General features: G+C 41.6%; 1 protein-coding gene and 1 long non-coding RNA gene across 4 annotated transcripts in view; one reads left to right on the plus strand and one right to left on the minus strand.

Annotated features, from left to right (window-relative positions):
* The window catches only part of LOC142107695 (uncharacterized), a 64,594-nt gene extending 50,895 nt beyond the window's left edge, over nucleotides 1-13,699 (minus strand). The window contains exon 1 of the long non-coding RNA XR_012679997.1: nucleotides 13,430-13,699. This is a non-coding gene — a long non-coding RNA (uncharacterized LOC142107695). The remainder of the gene's footprint in view (nucleotides 1-13,429) is intronic.
* The window catches only part of POU2F3 (POU class 2 homeobox 3), a 128,872-nt gene continuing 125,616 nt past the window's right edge, over nucleotides 13,589-16,844 (plus strand). Inside the window, exon 1 of one of the 3 annotated variants that reach the window (XM_075191265.1) lies at nucleotides 13,589-13,724. In XM_075191265.1, coding sequence (XP_075047366.1) covers nucleotides 13,697-13,724 — 28 coding nt within the window. In that variant the 5' untranslated portion in view covers nucleotides 13,589-13,696. The other 2 variants (XM_075191268.1, XM_075191267.1) reach the window with 2 other exon arrangements.

Genomic DNA, 16,844 nt, shown 5'->3' on the forward strand with positions numbered 1-16,844 from the left:
ACAGATATGTAAATGACAAAGGTAAAAGTCAAAAGCATACATCAGACACCAGATTTTCCACTCACCGTCCGGATCAATGTGCATCTTGTTCAAATTCTTGCCTTTGAATTCGGCCAGTCTGCTACTCTCGAGCGCCATTAACAGTTTGCTGATCATGGCGAGTTGGAGGATACCTACTGGGAGACGGTAATACTGCTGGTGCACCTTGAAGTCATGCCCAAGAAAGTCTGCTAACTGATCCAGTTCTGTGTCGTTTAGGTTGAGGACCTTCGAGAGAGTGGAAATGTGCTTTCGAAGCTTCATGGAAGACAGCATGTGGGGATGCTTGGCCCCACACTCTCGGGCAAACAGTCGTTTGCAATCGGAGCCTCTGAAGTGTGACAAGACAGCTGGTCTGGCCTATATGTAGACATTTTGGCTATCCACTCCACATTTGTCATGCTTTTCTGCGAGATTTTCCATTGCAGCTTGCATAGCTGGTGTCAGCAGGATGGAGACTTTTCTCCCTCATTTCCTCGGATTTCAATGCAAGTGAACTGTCGACAGAGCTTCCCCGCAACCTCAGAAAGCGCTTGGGACACATCTTCGTGGAGATCCGAGGTTTCTCTTGAGGAGAAGGTAGACAGCAACATTTTTGAAACTTCCCCTTCCCTTCTTTGATTGAACAAGATCACCTGTGCCAGGGTGACTTTTGCAAGTAGTGCCCAGTGGTTAACCGTAGGCTTGGTGGATAGCCCACATCGGTAAGCTTGCTGCTTCTCATCGAGGTATAAGTACATCTTTTTCACATCTTCCATGAAAGGTAAGAGCTGAGGCATGTTCCACTTGGACTCCTTAAGAGTTTTCAAGGCACCAGATCAGATCAACTCGTTCCATCTCGCCTCATAAAGCCTACCTGAAATTTCATATGTTTTCAACCACAGCAGTGCAGCCCTCCATCATGGCTTGGCACTCTACAATGCTCGCTATCTTTTGCAGGCTGTGCCTGGTCTTGATTGCGAGCGAAGGCGTCTTAAATGTACCTGTCTTCACGTTATAGATAGCTACCAGCTTCACAGCGTCTACTATGTGCAGAAAGTTCGATGGGGCGGTAAAGTCTTCCATCCTCTCCAAAGGGATAGCTCATCTGGCCTGTAGCAGTAGGCTGCTGTCACGGCAATAGGGTTTCTAGGATCCGTCTTTGGACCCCTGAGGCTAGCTGTGGCAGAAGTGTAGTGGAAACTGGGAGGCCGGATAATTGCCTTGCTAAGGATGATGGTTGAGATCTGTATACAGCAGACAGGATTGAAGCAGCAACCAACAGCAACTGTGGGAGCCTGGAACCAGGAACTGGCAATTTGCTGAGTGTAGTAGGAGACTCTTATAGTCTGCAGAGGAAGCCAATTGGTGGATGAGATCAGGTGTTCAGACTCAGCAGGATATTTAGCAAATGTCCCACCCAAGATGGCAGCCTCTAGTACTGCAGACATAAATCACGCTTGTCCCAGGATAGAATGCTGCATTTGACTAGGAGGGAGATGTACGGTGATATGGTACCGCTGAGTGGTGGAAACAGGACTAAGACAACGATTTGTGACACCTGCCCATTTCTCTAAGCTTCTGACGGATGTGCTCGTGCCTGCCAACATCTGATCTGACCCGGTTGAACAGATGCTGTCCCATCTGATGCATTGATCATTTTTGACTGCGAGTAAGACTTCATCCTGGGTCATGTCACTCAAGAGCTTCCAAAATCCATCACTCATGTTAGGTGGAACAGGCTGTGCAAAGGCGCACAGTGACTGGACTCTGTTCTTGCCAGGTGTCATCTTGTTGCCCCTTCGGTTTAGCTTACATCTCTTCATGTGTCACCACAGGTATTTCCTTGCAAACAAGCACTGATAGGCTACACAGTGCATGAAGCCTTCAGCATCCATCTCTTTGTCTGGAAGTTTGCTCTGGACGAGAATGCCATGGCCTGCCCTCATTGCCTCAGCATTGTGTGCAAAGTTGCCCCATTGTGTGCAAATGTGCCATTTGCATGCACCTTTCTTTCAAGTGCTTGGGGACTTTCAGGGCCCAACCTGCTTCAGTCTCATTGCAGTGAACATGCTCCATGTGCCGGGCATTTTTTAAAAGGGACTTCTCACAGTATAGGCAGTACTGCTTTTTGTTATACGCCCTGGAGCCATCACTATTTCTGGATAGCGTTTGGACAGACACTGCGTCGTCTCTCTGACCCTCTGTGTTTAAAACACGGCTAGCAGAAGGTTGAGAATGGTCGTACATAGAACTCATCTCTGTGTACCTGCACTCTGCTGCGCTGGTGGGCAACGGGGCATCACCGCTGGTGTCTAAATCGCTCTCCTCCGAAGTGTCAGAGGCATACTCATCTCCATGCTCATGCTCTCTGGGCTATAGTCGGAGCTACCAGTGGGCTCTGTCATGCTTCACTGTCCCCACTTTACATTCAGCAGCAGACGGATTAAATTTGTGTCTTTACCTGCTGGGTGTACAAAGCACTGGCAGGATGCAGTCACTTCTGTTTCCTGATCCTGCTATACATTTGGACGGAATACTGGCCTATAGCGGGGGAAGGCACACACACTTTTTCTCCTCTCCACATTGAACATACACACACTTTTGTTCCGACAAATGTGACTTATGGGGACATACCAAATTTTTATGCTGAGCATATCAGCAAGGTCCCCTGCATTGATTAGCCTTGAGAGACTTTGTGGGGACATCAATTTTTGTCCCCACAGTGTTGGTGTGTAAACAGGTCAATGTCCCCACAAGCATATGAATGCAAGTACACACACACACACCAGTCCCAACCAAACATTAATAGCCTCTCAGTCCCAATAGTATAAGGGGAGGAAGGAGAAAGTGAATGTAGTTGGCTGAGGTAGCTCATGCCACGGGTCAGCCACCAGGAAATGTAGCAATACCCAGGCAACCAATCCGCCCCCTTCCGAAGTGAAAACACAGAGGAGCAAAGTCTTCTGTTTTTTGAAGGCCCCAGGCAGCAGATCAGTTCATCTATGGGCTGTGCAAGAAAGTCTACAATATAATCAACCACAAGGACACATACCACTCTGTCCCCCAGCTTACCCCATACAGAAAGTCAACAACCGATCATTTTTTTCTGTGTAGGTACAGGTGAGCAGGTGAAGATAAAAGAGGGATTCCACTTTCTGACTGGGACCAGGCCCGGCGCTCCCATTAGGCAAGGTTAGGCACTTGCCTAGGGCACCGGGCTCTGGAGGGCGCCACAGAATACTAAAAGACTTTAAAACTGTGCGGCGACCACTGACCATACCTGTCACGGCCGCAGCACAGCATTCAGATACATGGGGAGGGGGGGAGAGGCTATTTTGTCACCACCGCCGCCTCTCTGCTCCGTCTCCTCCCCTCCACTTACTAGTGTCAGTGAGTGGAGGGGAGGAGACGGAGCAGAGAGGCGGCGGTGGTGAGACAAGGTAAGGGGAGGAGGGTGGCGATTTTTGCGGTGGGGGGGGGGGGCGCCGCTTTTTTAAAAATGCCTAGGGCGCCGTGGACCCTAGCACCGGCCCTGACTGGGACAACAAACTTCAGAGATTTTAAATTGATAATTAATACATTTTTAAAAAGCTTAAACACAGTTGTCCAAGGCAAAAGTTGTCTGTTTTATGTACTCTTAGTAGTGGAGACTTGAGACGGTTATAGATAGACAGGCTAGGCATGGATAGTCTTTCTTTTGACATGTGTTCGCTAATAGCAATTTGTGACCATTTGTGTTCTTTTTTTTGTTCAAAGAGCGGCTGGTGAGTTAGATTTGTTTGATAAGGGTTTATTGGAAATGTTGTCTAAATGGATTGTTACTTTAGGAAAAAGAAAAAACGTATTGCTTCATTTATATACATTATTGTGTTTGTGTTTGGAGGTATGAGAGAGTATTGAGAAAGATGCGTTTGTTAGAAGTAGATTTGGGTATAGATTTCTTTATGTCTCCCTGATAGCAAAACAATTAACATTTATATACAATTGTTTTGTTTTGGAAAAATATATTTATGGAGTAGTGTGCAAACTAGATTCATAGTATCTGATTAGTCAATTAGTGAAAGCTGTAGGGTAGCAGCAGTGGAGTAATTAAGAGAAAGGAAGTGACATATGATTGGTTCATATAATATTCTTTGTGTTTAATACTGAGGGTTGTGAGTACAAATCCTACCCTTGAAGAAATTCTAGAGAATAAACATGTAGGGCAGGGGTTGGCAACCTTTTTCTATCAGAGTGCCGGCTAAAATCTAGTGAAGCCCAGGTGTGCCAGTTGGGTGTGAATATATATATATATATATATATATATATATATATACATACATACATACATACATACATACACGGCTGCCTAGAGAAATTCATGGCCCCAGTACAGCAACTTCATGTGTCCCCCTTTATAGTAAAGCATGGTAAAAAAAAATGCTGCGCCGCCGCTCCACAACATTTTTTTACCATGCAAGTGGTCGTACAATTGGGGGTGTGGCAGTACATCATTGGGGGCATGTCTAGCAGGTGAAAAGCACCAGGCCACTCTCTTACAGAAAAATGCATTACTCACACATGCCCCCTTGCTCAGCAGCTTTGCTCACATATGTCCCCTCTGCCCACATGCTTTAGTCACACGTGTCTCCCTCTGCCCACATGCTTTAATCACACTCGACCCCCTCTGCCCAGCACCCTTAGTCACACATGCCCCTCTCCATCACCTTTAGTCACAAATGCCCCCTCTCCAGCACACCTTCTTCTTACCTTATTCTCCACTGCACAGCATGGGAAGATATCCAGCAGCCCACCGAGTACCATGTGACCACTGCAGTCACATGACCTGGCATCTGAAGATACCTGAGCTGAAGGGGATTTAGCCACCACCGATCCCCCCTGCACTCAATAATTTTTTTTAAAAAAAGGACTTTTAAAATAAAAAAATTATTTTCAAAGATAGGTCTCCAGTGAGGACTCGGGTCACCAAGCAGGCCTGGCCAATTTGTAGCCGCCCCCTCCCCTCTCAGCAAAAAAACGTTATGCCGCACAGTAGTGCCCCAGTTCACATCATATCTCATAATTGTTTCCCCAATTCATCTTATGCCTCATAGTTGTGCCCATAATTCATACTTTGACATAGTTGCCCCCAGAAACTTATAGTATACCACAGTTGCCCCCAGAAATATATAGTATGCCACAGTTGCCCCCAGAAATACATAGCTTGCCACAGTTGCCCCCAGAAATACATAGTATGCCACAGTTGCCCCAGAAATATATAGTATGCCACAGTTGCCCCCAGAAATACATAGTATGCCACAGTTGCCCCCAGAAATATATAGTATGCCACAGTTGCCCCCAGAAATACATAGCATGCCACAGTTGCCCCCAGAAATATATAGTATGCCACAGTTGCCCCCAGAAATATATAGTATGCCACAGTTGCCCCCAGAAATACATAGCATGCCACAGTTGTCCCCAGAAATATATAGTATGCCACAGTTGCCCCCAGAAATACATAGTATGCCACAGTTGTCCCCAGAAATATATAGTATGCCACAGTTGCCCCCAGAAATACATAGTATGCCACAGTTGTCCCTAGAAATATATAGTATGCCACAGTTGTCCCCAGAAATATATAGTATGCCACAGTTGCCACCAGAAATACATAGTATGCCACAGTTGTCCCCAGAAATATATAGTATGCCACAGTTGCCCCCAGAAATACATAGTATGCCACAGTTGCCCCCAGAAATATATAGTATGCCACAGTTGCCCCCAGAAATACATAGTATGCCACAGTTGCCCCCAGAAATATATAGTATGCCACAGTTGCCCCCAGAAATACATAGCATGCCACAGTTGCCCCCAGAAATATATAGTATGCCACAGTTGCCCCCAGAAATATATAGTATGCGCATGCGCAGAAGCTCCTTTTCGGCCATCACCGGCTGCTTTGCTGAAGCTGCTTCAGTAATGAAGCAGCTTCACTGTGGCATAATGAAGTATGGGTAATGAAGCTGCTTCAGTAAAGCAGCTGGTGATGGCCGAAATGGAGCTCCTGCGCATGCGCAGAAGCTCCGTTTCAGCCATCACCGGCTGTTTTATTGAAGCAGCTTAAGCGTCGGTGTGTCGGGGGTTGCCGACCCCTGATGTAGGGTATTATCCTCACGAAATAGGTATTCTTTAGAGTGATATTTTAGAGTGATTTTTTTATTGACAGTGTGATACTTCTGGAACAGTTACACCTGCTGATCCGGACAACTTCTAGTGTTCGACCTTGGTATCATCATCACCGTGGACTCAAGATAAGTGTTGTTTTCATGCTACCTTTTGTAAGGATCTTTAATCTTGTTCAAAATAAAAATTAAATGTTCTAAAAGATTTCACACATGGGCAGTTGTATTTCCTACACAGATAATAAAGTGATTATAAGTGAGAGCTGAGGATCCTACCTGTAGTACATATATCAAGTATTTGATAGATAAGCTTTATCTTTATTTGAATAATGTACGTTGCTTTTGTTCAATAGTTTCATTGAAAGTACATTAATTAAGTAATAATAGTTTCATTGATTGTACATTAATTATTAATAATACACCATGAGCGCCCTTTCTTCCTATGTTTTTTATCCTAAATCAGTGATGGCTAATCTGTGATACTCCAGGTGTTGTGAAACTACAAGCCCCAGCATGCTTTGCCAGCTATCAGCTAGTTATCTACTGGCAAAGCATACTGGGGCTTGTAGTTTCACAACACCTGGAGTGTCACAGGTTAACCATCACTGTCCTAGATTATTCCATTTCGGGTGTGGATGTTTAGAAGAAAGGAGTTGCTATTCGCCTTTGGATTTAGACGGGTGGAGCGCAAGCTCTTTAGCCAGCTGCACAGCGGAGACAAGTGGAGAGTAAGCTCTTAAGCCAGCGGAGAAGAGGAGACAGGTGGATCGTTAGCTCTTTAGCCAGCGGCACAGCGGAGATGGGTGGAGCGTATGCTCTCTAGCCAGCGGCACAGCGGAGATAGGTGGGGTGTAAGCTCTTTAGCCAGCAGCACAGCGGAGACAGGTGGAGCGTAAGCTCTTTAGCCAGCGGCACAGCGGAGATAGGTGGAGCGTAAGCTCTTTAGCCAGCAGCACAGCAGAGACAGGTGGAGCATAAGCTCTTTAGCCGGCGGCACAGTGGAGATAGGTGGAGCGTAAGCTCTTTAGCCATCATGGAGCACGCAGGGAGAAACACAGCACGTCTAACACCAGGCTAATAACACGATCAACAGGCACTGAGGAGAAGGTGGAAGTGCTTTTTGGAGCCAAAGTAGATAGCCAGTAGGAAGCATGCAGAGCACATAAAGGATAGAGTCCACGCATGCGCAGATCCGGAGACAGGACGCCAGCAGCTGAAGCATGGAATCAGCGGAAGGCAGGTGAGTTTGTGGGACCTCGGTTATGGAAGCCGAAGGACCGACATGTGACAGTGTGTTTTTAACGCGGCAAGGAAACCAAGAGCCTCCCTTAATTTTATTGATAATTTACATTTTTATTCCTGGGAGTGGTTGTGTAGGTAGGGCCCCAGTGCACTGCTTTGCCCGGAGAGCTATAATACTGTTAAGATGGCCCTGCATGTACGACCTCTGTTTAAAATGGTATTCCTGGAACACAAATTTCCTGTACGTTTTCATGCCCTTATTAATAACACAGGTCTGCAACCAAAAAGCTGTTTTCATAATTTTATCTGATTCTTATGTTTTTTGGTGCGCTGAATTCGAAAATGACCACCGTTTTTTCCTGGGACGTCAGGTTTTTTCACAATCGAAATGTGCCTTGGTCAAACAGGTAGCTGGAAATCGCTAAATTTCAAATTCATCATACTTGGGGGAAAAAAAAACTGAACATGGAAAAACAAATTTATTTTCACTGTCAGTGCTCCCAAAAACATGAAAATACATGTTTATTGGTCCTGATGGTAATCACTGCATTGTTGATTGTGCTTGCTAGAGGGGTTGATGGCTCAGTTCCACATTCAGTATGCTTCTTCTGAATTGAGGCTTTTCATTGACTCTTCCAAAAGAAGCTTAAAAGCAGTTTTACTTCACAATGGTGGCCGTTATGCGTCCATTCCTGTTGCTCATTTGGTGTACTTGAAGGAGACTTATGAGAACTTGGAGTTGGTACTCAAGAAAGTGGGTTATCAAAACCAAAACTGGTTAGTATGTGGGGATTTAAAAGTATAGTGTATGCTGCTGGGACAACAGGCTGGGTACACCAAATACCCTTGTTTTCTATGTTTATGGGACAGTAGAGACCGACAAAATCACTGGAAGCAAAAAAATTGGCCACCAAGAAGTCTAGTTGTTGGTGAAAAGAATGTTCTCAGAGATACATTGGTACCCCCTGAGAAGGTTTTATTACTACCACTCCATATAAAATTAGGATTAATGAAGCAATTTGTTAAGGCACTTCCCAAAGATAGTGAATGCTTCAAGTACTTGGGATCCAAGTTTCCAGGTTTAACTGAGGCAAAACTGAAAGAGGGGGTTTTTGTTGGCCCGGATATTAGAAAACTCAATATCCGACAAAGACTTCATCAGTTCAATGACTCCAACTCAAAAAGAAGCGTGGGTTGCCTTTACTGTGGTCATAAAAAACTTTTTGGGAGACCAAAAGGACCCAAATTACAAGAAAATGGTGGAAACAATGTTGAAAGCGTTCCACAAGCTTGGTTGCTCCATGAACTTAAAAGTCCATATTCTCAACTCACACCTTGACTATTTTCCAGAAAATTTGGGAGCAGTGAGTGAAGAGCAGGGAGAACGTTTCCATCAAGATATAAAAGAAATGGAAAGAAGGTATCAAGGGAAATGCAGTGTTACGATGATGGCTGACTACTGCTGGATGTTGTACAGGGATCTTCCGGAAGCCACCTACAAGAGGAAAAGCTTAAAAAGAAGTTTAGAGTTTAAAAAAAAATGATTTCACAAGCAATCTACTTGAGTGTGGTGTTAATTTTGTCGCCACCTGTGCAAATGAGTTCATATTTTTCATGTAAATAAAATATTTGCGTTAAGAGATTTCTTTAAACGATGACCACCCGTTTGTTCGAAAACCTGACGACCCGGGACAAAATGGCTGTCATTTTTGGATTCAGCGCACCAAAAAACGTAAGAATCAGTCAACTAAACCAAAACAGCTGTCCAATCTAATTGATCCCTGTCAGCAAATACAATTGAAAAACTTCTCTGCAATTAAGGTTTTGGTACTGCATGTTGCATACAATCTTGACCAGATTGCAAGATCATTAAAGAACCAATACCTGAAATAAAATTATAGCTGTAAAGAAGAAATCTGTTATGGTGATTTTACAATTGTGCATCATTAATCACACTTTTCCATTATAAACTATTGTGACAGAAGCACTGGGAAAGTGTTGAATGGCAGAGGTATTCAGTATGTCCCAGGCTTTGTGCTTTGTGTACATTAAAACCTCAGGGAGATTGCTTTGGTGTGTGGGAAAAGCTTCCCAAAGAGTGTTTCTCAGCTGTAGGAATAAGTGATAAAGGCCCTTGGGGTTATAAATGGAGTGAGATGGCAGGCTCCCTTCATCAGGCCCATTCTGGATCTTCTGGGCCTCTAGTCTAAATGTAGGCTGATTTGCAACTGTGCCTGTGTTGTAGGTATATAAAAAGCAGTCAAGCTGGATATGCAGTCTGGGGAGCAGGTTGGATGATTCTGCAAATGGTGAGCAATTACATTTTTATGTTTTGTATGTGTGTGGGACACAAGGTCCTTCACAGGAGAGAGGGTCTTCCTCTGTGTTTAGTTAGTGCCAGACAGGAAAGGTTTTTTTCTGTTTAATAAAACTGGCCAAAAACTGACTTGTGTGACTTCTTTGCTTCTTTCCACTGCCATCTACCCCAGGAGAAGGCATCTGTTCCCCTAATGTGCTTATACTATATAAACCATTTAGCTTTTTACAGCTTTTACACATTGCCATTTGCAGCTATTTATAAATATATCATCTTACGTGCTGCAATTTTATACTTGTTTGGTACACACGCTATTATTAATATATCCCCTAAAAAATTTAACTGTGGGCCAAAATAATATTGTGTAACAAAACCTTTTCTTAATTGTAACTGTTGCAACTTTTTTAAAATAATTCTGCCACTAAAAAGGGGTGTAGCCTGAGTGGGATTCTCAATGGCAAGTTTTCAACATAACAAAAAGAGGACATTTATCAGACATTTGGGCTACATATTTTAGCCTCCAAAAGACACACATTTACCATCAGCAAATACCTGGTGTAGCTCAAGCACAGCAAGCCTTTAAACAGAAACAAGGGGCCTTATTAATTAACAAACAAAATACTGACATAATGTGCATTTCTTTTAAAACGCACATACATCGGGTATAAGCACAACTGTATTCAACTAGAAGCAGATCTGGAGATATATCTGTTGATGAATACGGGTCTAAGTCTTCTCTGCTCTAACAGACAATAAGCTGAAGAATATGTCCAATAAATATGTGGAATATCAAGTCACAAAAGAACGAACAAAAAAAAAAGCATTCAGTTAATGTCACCTATTAATAATATAGTCAATAATGACAAAACATTTGAAAAAAAATGTTTTATTAGTCCCCTTCCCAAAATACATTATTATGTTTGTTTACTGTACATAAAATGCATTTTTACAGTTGCTCCTAAGTGCAAGCACATGTTATAGCATGTATACACAGCCATCATCAGTAGTAATCAGTACTTACTCCCGACCTGTAGCTGTTGCAAGTGATATGACTGAAAATTACGTACCTTAGAGATGCCTAAAGCTTGAATCTGATGTTGCCTCATGTGCTTCAGCTTGGCATGTCCTTACTGTGCATTGACTATGTGCATACGCCCATTCCCCTGCCCTTTCCGCCCCTGAAATCGTAGGCTGTAATAAGGGTCCTTTGTGCTTGAAGATGAATTGGACATTTGTGCGTTCTGTGCCTTGTGGTCTGGTTCTGGGCATAATTGTGCCTAGAGTAATTGTGCGCATTATATGCAACATATTGTCATTTACGCTCCTTAATGAATTAGAACAAAAGTGAGAAGAAGCAATGATGCCATCTGACATTACTATAAAAGTTGTGCAGGTAAGAGGACCTGTTTCAAAACTAAAAAAATAAATAAATGAGTGTGGGTGGGTGAAAACCAGAATAGCATGAATGCCGGAACGCCAAAATGATTTGGCTCCCTGCAGCGCCCTCTGCTGCTTGGTGTCTTGAGTGAAGCTTGTTGTGTTTTTTCCTCCTATAAAGTGCATCCTGTTCTGTTACACAGATATGTTCTCTGTAACATGTGGAACAACTATTCTACATATCATACCTACATATTATATTGCATATATATTGTATTGTGTGTGTGTGTACACGTGTGTACATGTACATATATATATATATATATATATATATACTCATAATATATTTATATATACTTCTGTATATCATAGCTATATATTCTAATTATCCGTTCTACCTGCCTGAATGTATGTCAGAATGGAGCACTGAGTGCATTACCCATCAATTCTGACTGCCGATATGGAGCTCCGAGGGCTCTCAGTATCTTAGACAATTATTCCAGGTGCCGATATGGGGCTGTGAGTACATTATTCGTCCATTTCGGGTGCCGGAATGGGTCTGCCAGTACCTTAGCCATCCATTCCGGCAGAATGGAGCTCCAAGGACTTTAACCATCCATTCCGGCTGCCGGAATGGGATTCTGAACACCTTAGCCATCCATTCCGGCTGTCAGAATGGGTCTGCCAGTACCGTAGCCATTAATTCCGGCTGCTGGAATAGAGTTTCGAGGACCTTAACCATTCATTCCGGGTGCCGGAATTTGGCTCCAAGGACCTTAACCATCCATTATGGCTGCCAGAATGGTGCCCTGAGGACTTTAGCCATCTATTCCGGGTGCCGGAATGGTTATGTGAGTACCATAGCTATTCATTTTGGGTCCCAGAATGAGGTTCTGATTACCTTACCCATCCATTCCGGCTGCCAGAATGGAGCTCCTAGGACCTTAGCCATCCATTCTAGCTGCCGGAATGGAAGTCTGAGTGCATTAATTATCCATTCCTGCACCATGGATGGATGAGTAATATAAACAAAACCCTATTCTGACACCCGGAATGGATCGCTAAGATACTCACATGTATTTTGGCACCCGGAATGGATAGCTAAGGTACTTAAACATCCATTCCTGCACTCAGAATGGATTGCAAAGGTACTCAGATATCCATTCCGGCACCCAGAATGGATGGCTAAGGTACGCAGAGCCCCATTCCAGCAGCCAGAATCGATGGTTAGGGTACTTTGGGCCTCATTCCGGCACTTGGAATAGTTCTCTAAGATACTTAGAGCCCAATTCTGGTAACCGGCATGTATGACTAAGGTACTGAGCATCCATTCCGGCACCTGGAATGAATGGCTAAGGTACTCAGACATCCATTCTAGCACCCGGAAAAGATGGCTAAGATCTCGAGACATCCATTCCGGCACCAGAAATGAATGGCTAAGATATTGAGACATCCATTCCGGTAGCCAGAATGGATGACTAAGGTACTCATGCATTCATTCTGGCAGCCGGTATGGATGCTTAGGGTACTCTGAGCCCCATTCTGACTGCCGGAATGGATGAATAAGGTACTCAGAGCGCCATTCCGGCACTTGGAATAATTGTCTAAGATAATGAGAGCCCAATTCCGGCAGCCGGAATGGATGGTTCTGGTCCTCGGAGCTCCATTTCAGGAGCCGGAATGGATGGTTAAGGTTCTCGAAGCTCCATTCCGGCAGCTGGAATGGATGGGTAATGCACTCAGCGCTCCATTCCAACATACATTCAGGTAGGTAGAACAGACAACTAGGATATATATATATATATATATATATATAAAATTATACTAGGAACTAGGAAATATATATATATATATATATATATACACACACACACACAATACAATATATATGCAATATAATATGTGTAATAATTGTTCCACATATTACAGAGAACATATCTGTGTAGCAGAACAAAATGCACTATACAGGCAAAGAGAACACAGCAAGTGTCACTCAAGACACCAAGCAGCAGAGGACGCTGTAGTAAGCTGACTCATTATGGCGTTCCAGCATTCCAACAGTTCCAGCTTTTACCTAATCCCTCATTTTTATCTTACAAATTATTCCAGCATTTGTGCATAAGAAAATTTAGTCCTAACCAAGCGTTGGTTCTAAAGCTGAGAATAAAACAGCATTGCTATTACACAATGTGTTAATAATAATATAAAATTTAAACACTTTTGCCTTTAAGTGATAGTGAAACGGAGATCTCTGAGATAGGCTGCCAACACAGGTGGTAGGTGCAGAGCTAGAACGGACAGGTGTCGACCTTACAAATGGGCTGTCAAGGTGTTCCAACTGCCAGCTGCTCCCATCCCTTCTTCCTCCTCTCCTGGCCCAGTCGTGGTATGCAAATAGGTGCTTTGCATTGGCTGGTAGCCAAGGGCGCAGGATGTTGGCTTGTGTCGGAGAGGTGTGGTGGCTTCTCTAAACTTGAATTCCGTCTGCCCTCATAGTACCAGCATCTGCCCCCTGCTTCTACCACCTCCACATCAGGCAACGGAATCAGGGCACTCAGCGAAGGTCCCTTACTTCAGCAGGATGGTTAATTTGGAGTACAGTCATCCAGGTATGCACCCTGATTATCCCTTGACTGACTATCAGAAAGCACTCTTTTTATAAGTGGGCTAGGACTTTCTCCAGCAGTGAGTACAGTGTCGTGTGGAGTTATTTCAACACATTTTTCTGAAATATCAGGTTACATATGTTGAGAAAAGAAAGATCACTCACTAATCCTTTCTTCTAGACTGAGGCATCTCTGTTTTTGTCACTCTGTAATAAAAATAGTTTGGATGGTTATCTCACAACATGAATTGTAATTGCTGCTACCTTTAGAAAGTATTTTTTTTTATTAGAATAATGTATGAAGGGCATTAATAAAACTGAATTGAACTGTGATGGTATAATATTAATATCTAATAATAAGTGAATGAAGAAACTGCTTTTTAGTTTATAGACAAACACAAAACATAAGCATTCCATTTTATTACGGAAGAAATTTGTGTTGCTCACCACCATTACTACTATTATTTACTATCTTATTAATCTTCGAATAAATATTTATATATACACATAGAAAAGTATGTGTGTGCGTATGTATATATGTGTGTGTGTGTATACATATATATATATATATATATATATATATATATATATATGTATGTATTTTTATTATTTATTTACTATCTTATTAATTACGGTGCAAGTTCCATCTTCAAGTAAATAAATATATATGTATGTATGTATATATATATATATATATATATATATATATATATATATATATATGTATATATATATATGTATATATATATATATATATATATATATATACACACACATACATGTATTTATCTATCTATATATATATATATATATATATATATATATATATATATATATATATATATAGAATCACTTCAAGATTAATGACCCAATGAACTAGGTGTCCTAAGGGATAGTTGTGGTTCTGTATATGATCTTAGTGCTCCATGATATAATTGGAAGAGGACTTATAATCATTTATATTAGCATGTATTTATTTTGATTGCCTCGCTCATGGTAAGTTAAATGCAAATTGCAGTTTTAGCATATAATACTTTTCTTTAAGGAGCAAACAAATAACATAGAATTTACTGACATGCGCCAACATCAGAAATCAGAGCGAGGGAGTAGACTAATGCAATGATTGTCCGAAATAACTCTTATTCAGAAAAGTCTTTCTAGGGGACTTCAAGTAAGTTTCTTGGATGTAAAGGGTATTTCAGTTCTTCTGAAATGATTGGAGTCAGTCCACCCGTAGTTCATATCACGGCATGAAAAAATATAAAAAGAAAACGAAACAGCACATAGTGTAATCTGTAAACCAATTACATAAGGAATAGACGCCCTTCACAACTAAAAGTGCATCAATAGTAATGGAATCAGGCACCACGTGAAATCGATAATCTTCTTACCCCTAAATTCTATGTTATTTGTTTGCTCTGTTATTGGTATGGTTCGGTGTTACCTACTTTGAATTTGCTACAAGCCGCTTACTGATTGTATCACTGTTGCGCCATATTGGATTTGGTATATTTTGATTTACTTTTCTTTAAGGGTCTAGTGGTTTATGCGCATGCTCAGATAAAAAATAAAAAGCGTATTATACACCAAAAACGCAATTTGCATTCAACTTAACATGAGCCCCTATGAAACAGCTGAGCTCACCACTTTTATTATCCTAATATATAATGTATTTATCTATTTATTTTAGGTTGGTTCGTATGAATACTTATTGAGTGTTCCATGGTAGGGAGATTATATAATTAGTAAAATAAAATCCCTTTTTTTGAAGACCTTAATTTGATATGAAAATACTACATTTTGTATTAACAAAGGAGTGCTTTTTCCTTGCCAATCCAGCTTATCAACTAGATTGCAAGTAGCCTAGAGGTGTCCACACATGGGCATATCTACTGCTTGACCTGAGCACTTCATTTCTGGATCTACAACCAGTTTGGCCACATACCACTGTTGGACCTTTGGAACAATACTATGGAGAAAAATTAGGACCTATTGCTGAGTTAGGAGCAACGCAAAACAAGGACCAAATTTGCACCTTGGCAAAACCATGTTGCATTAGAGGTGGAGGTAAATTTAAAATGTAGGGACAGATTTATAGTTGGGATACGGCAAAAAAGAAAGCTGTCAAATATTTGTGTTATACATGAAAAAACAACCAAAAATTTTTTTTGTGTGCAAAAAAAAAAAAATCAATTTGTACCCCTTGTATTGTAACATGGTTTGTACAGATGCAAATTTGCTCCTTTTTTTGCTTTGCTCCTAACTCAGCATCAGGCCCTTAGTGTGTCGGGATAATGACCACACAAACACAAATGCAGTCATTAATCTGCTAGTTTTTCTGACTTCCCTCTCAACTTTAGAATAATCCCAATCAGATGTTAATTGGGAATGCTGGAGTTCTTCATCTTTTACTGCCATTTGCAGCCAATTAGGTCTATACTAATTGCCTGGCAAAATCATGTCATGTGTGCACAACTTAACTCAGTTACCTGTTTGGTCTTTACCAGCTGCTCTGAATTTAAATCATAACATATTTGGCTGCTCACAACACATATATGCTGCAGTTAATTGCTTTTTGGTTTATATAGTGCAGTCCCACAGTTCCATCCTTCCTATTAATTCTAATTCAGGTACTGGGATGGGAGAAGCAACATAAAGAGACTTGTTAACCCCTTCATGGCGGTGGATACTGTATACCCATTAGAACAGACCACATGTATGTGTTAGTGAAACCGATAATGAAATGTTGACTGCTTTACTAATCTTTGTAGATTTCACATTGTTTTCTTTTTTTCTGGAGTGGTGAGGCAAATAGAGATTACATTTGGTAGCACATTGAAATAAAAATATTTTTACTTTAAAATATATTATTATATAAGGGGAAAATTGCAAAAATAGCTAAAACAAAGATAACTTAAGATGACTCTTCCCATAGTTATATTTACACAACTACTACATCCCCATAATGTTATCTCTAGAAGTAATCAGTTCGTTTTTCTATCATCTCAGCAGCCCTCTTCATCCACACATTATATTAATAATGAATTAATCTATAAGGGTATACCTGTTAAAGGACCTGAAAGATGCAGATTTTTGTGAGTGTGTGAGTTGTTTATATCCCTCA

The sequence above is a fragment of the Mixophyes fleayi genome, chromosome 11 (assembly GCF_038048845.1).
Source record: "Mixophyes fleayi isolate aMixFle1 chromosome 11, aMixFle1.hap1, whole genome shotgun sequence".
Lineage (NCBI taxonomy): Eukaryota > Metazoa > Chordata > Amphibia > Anura > Limnodynastidae > Mixophyes > Mixophyes fleayi.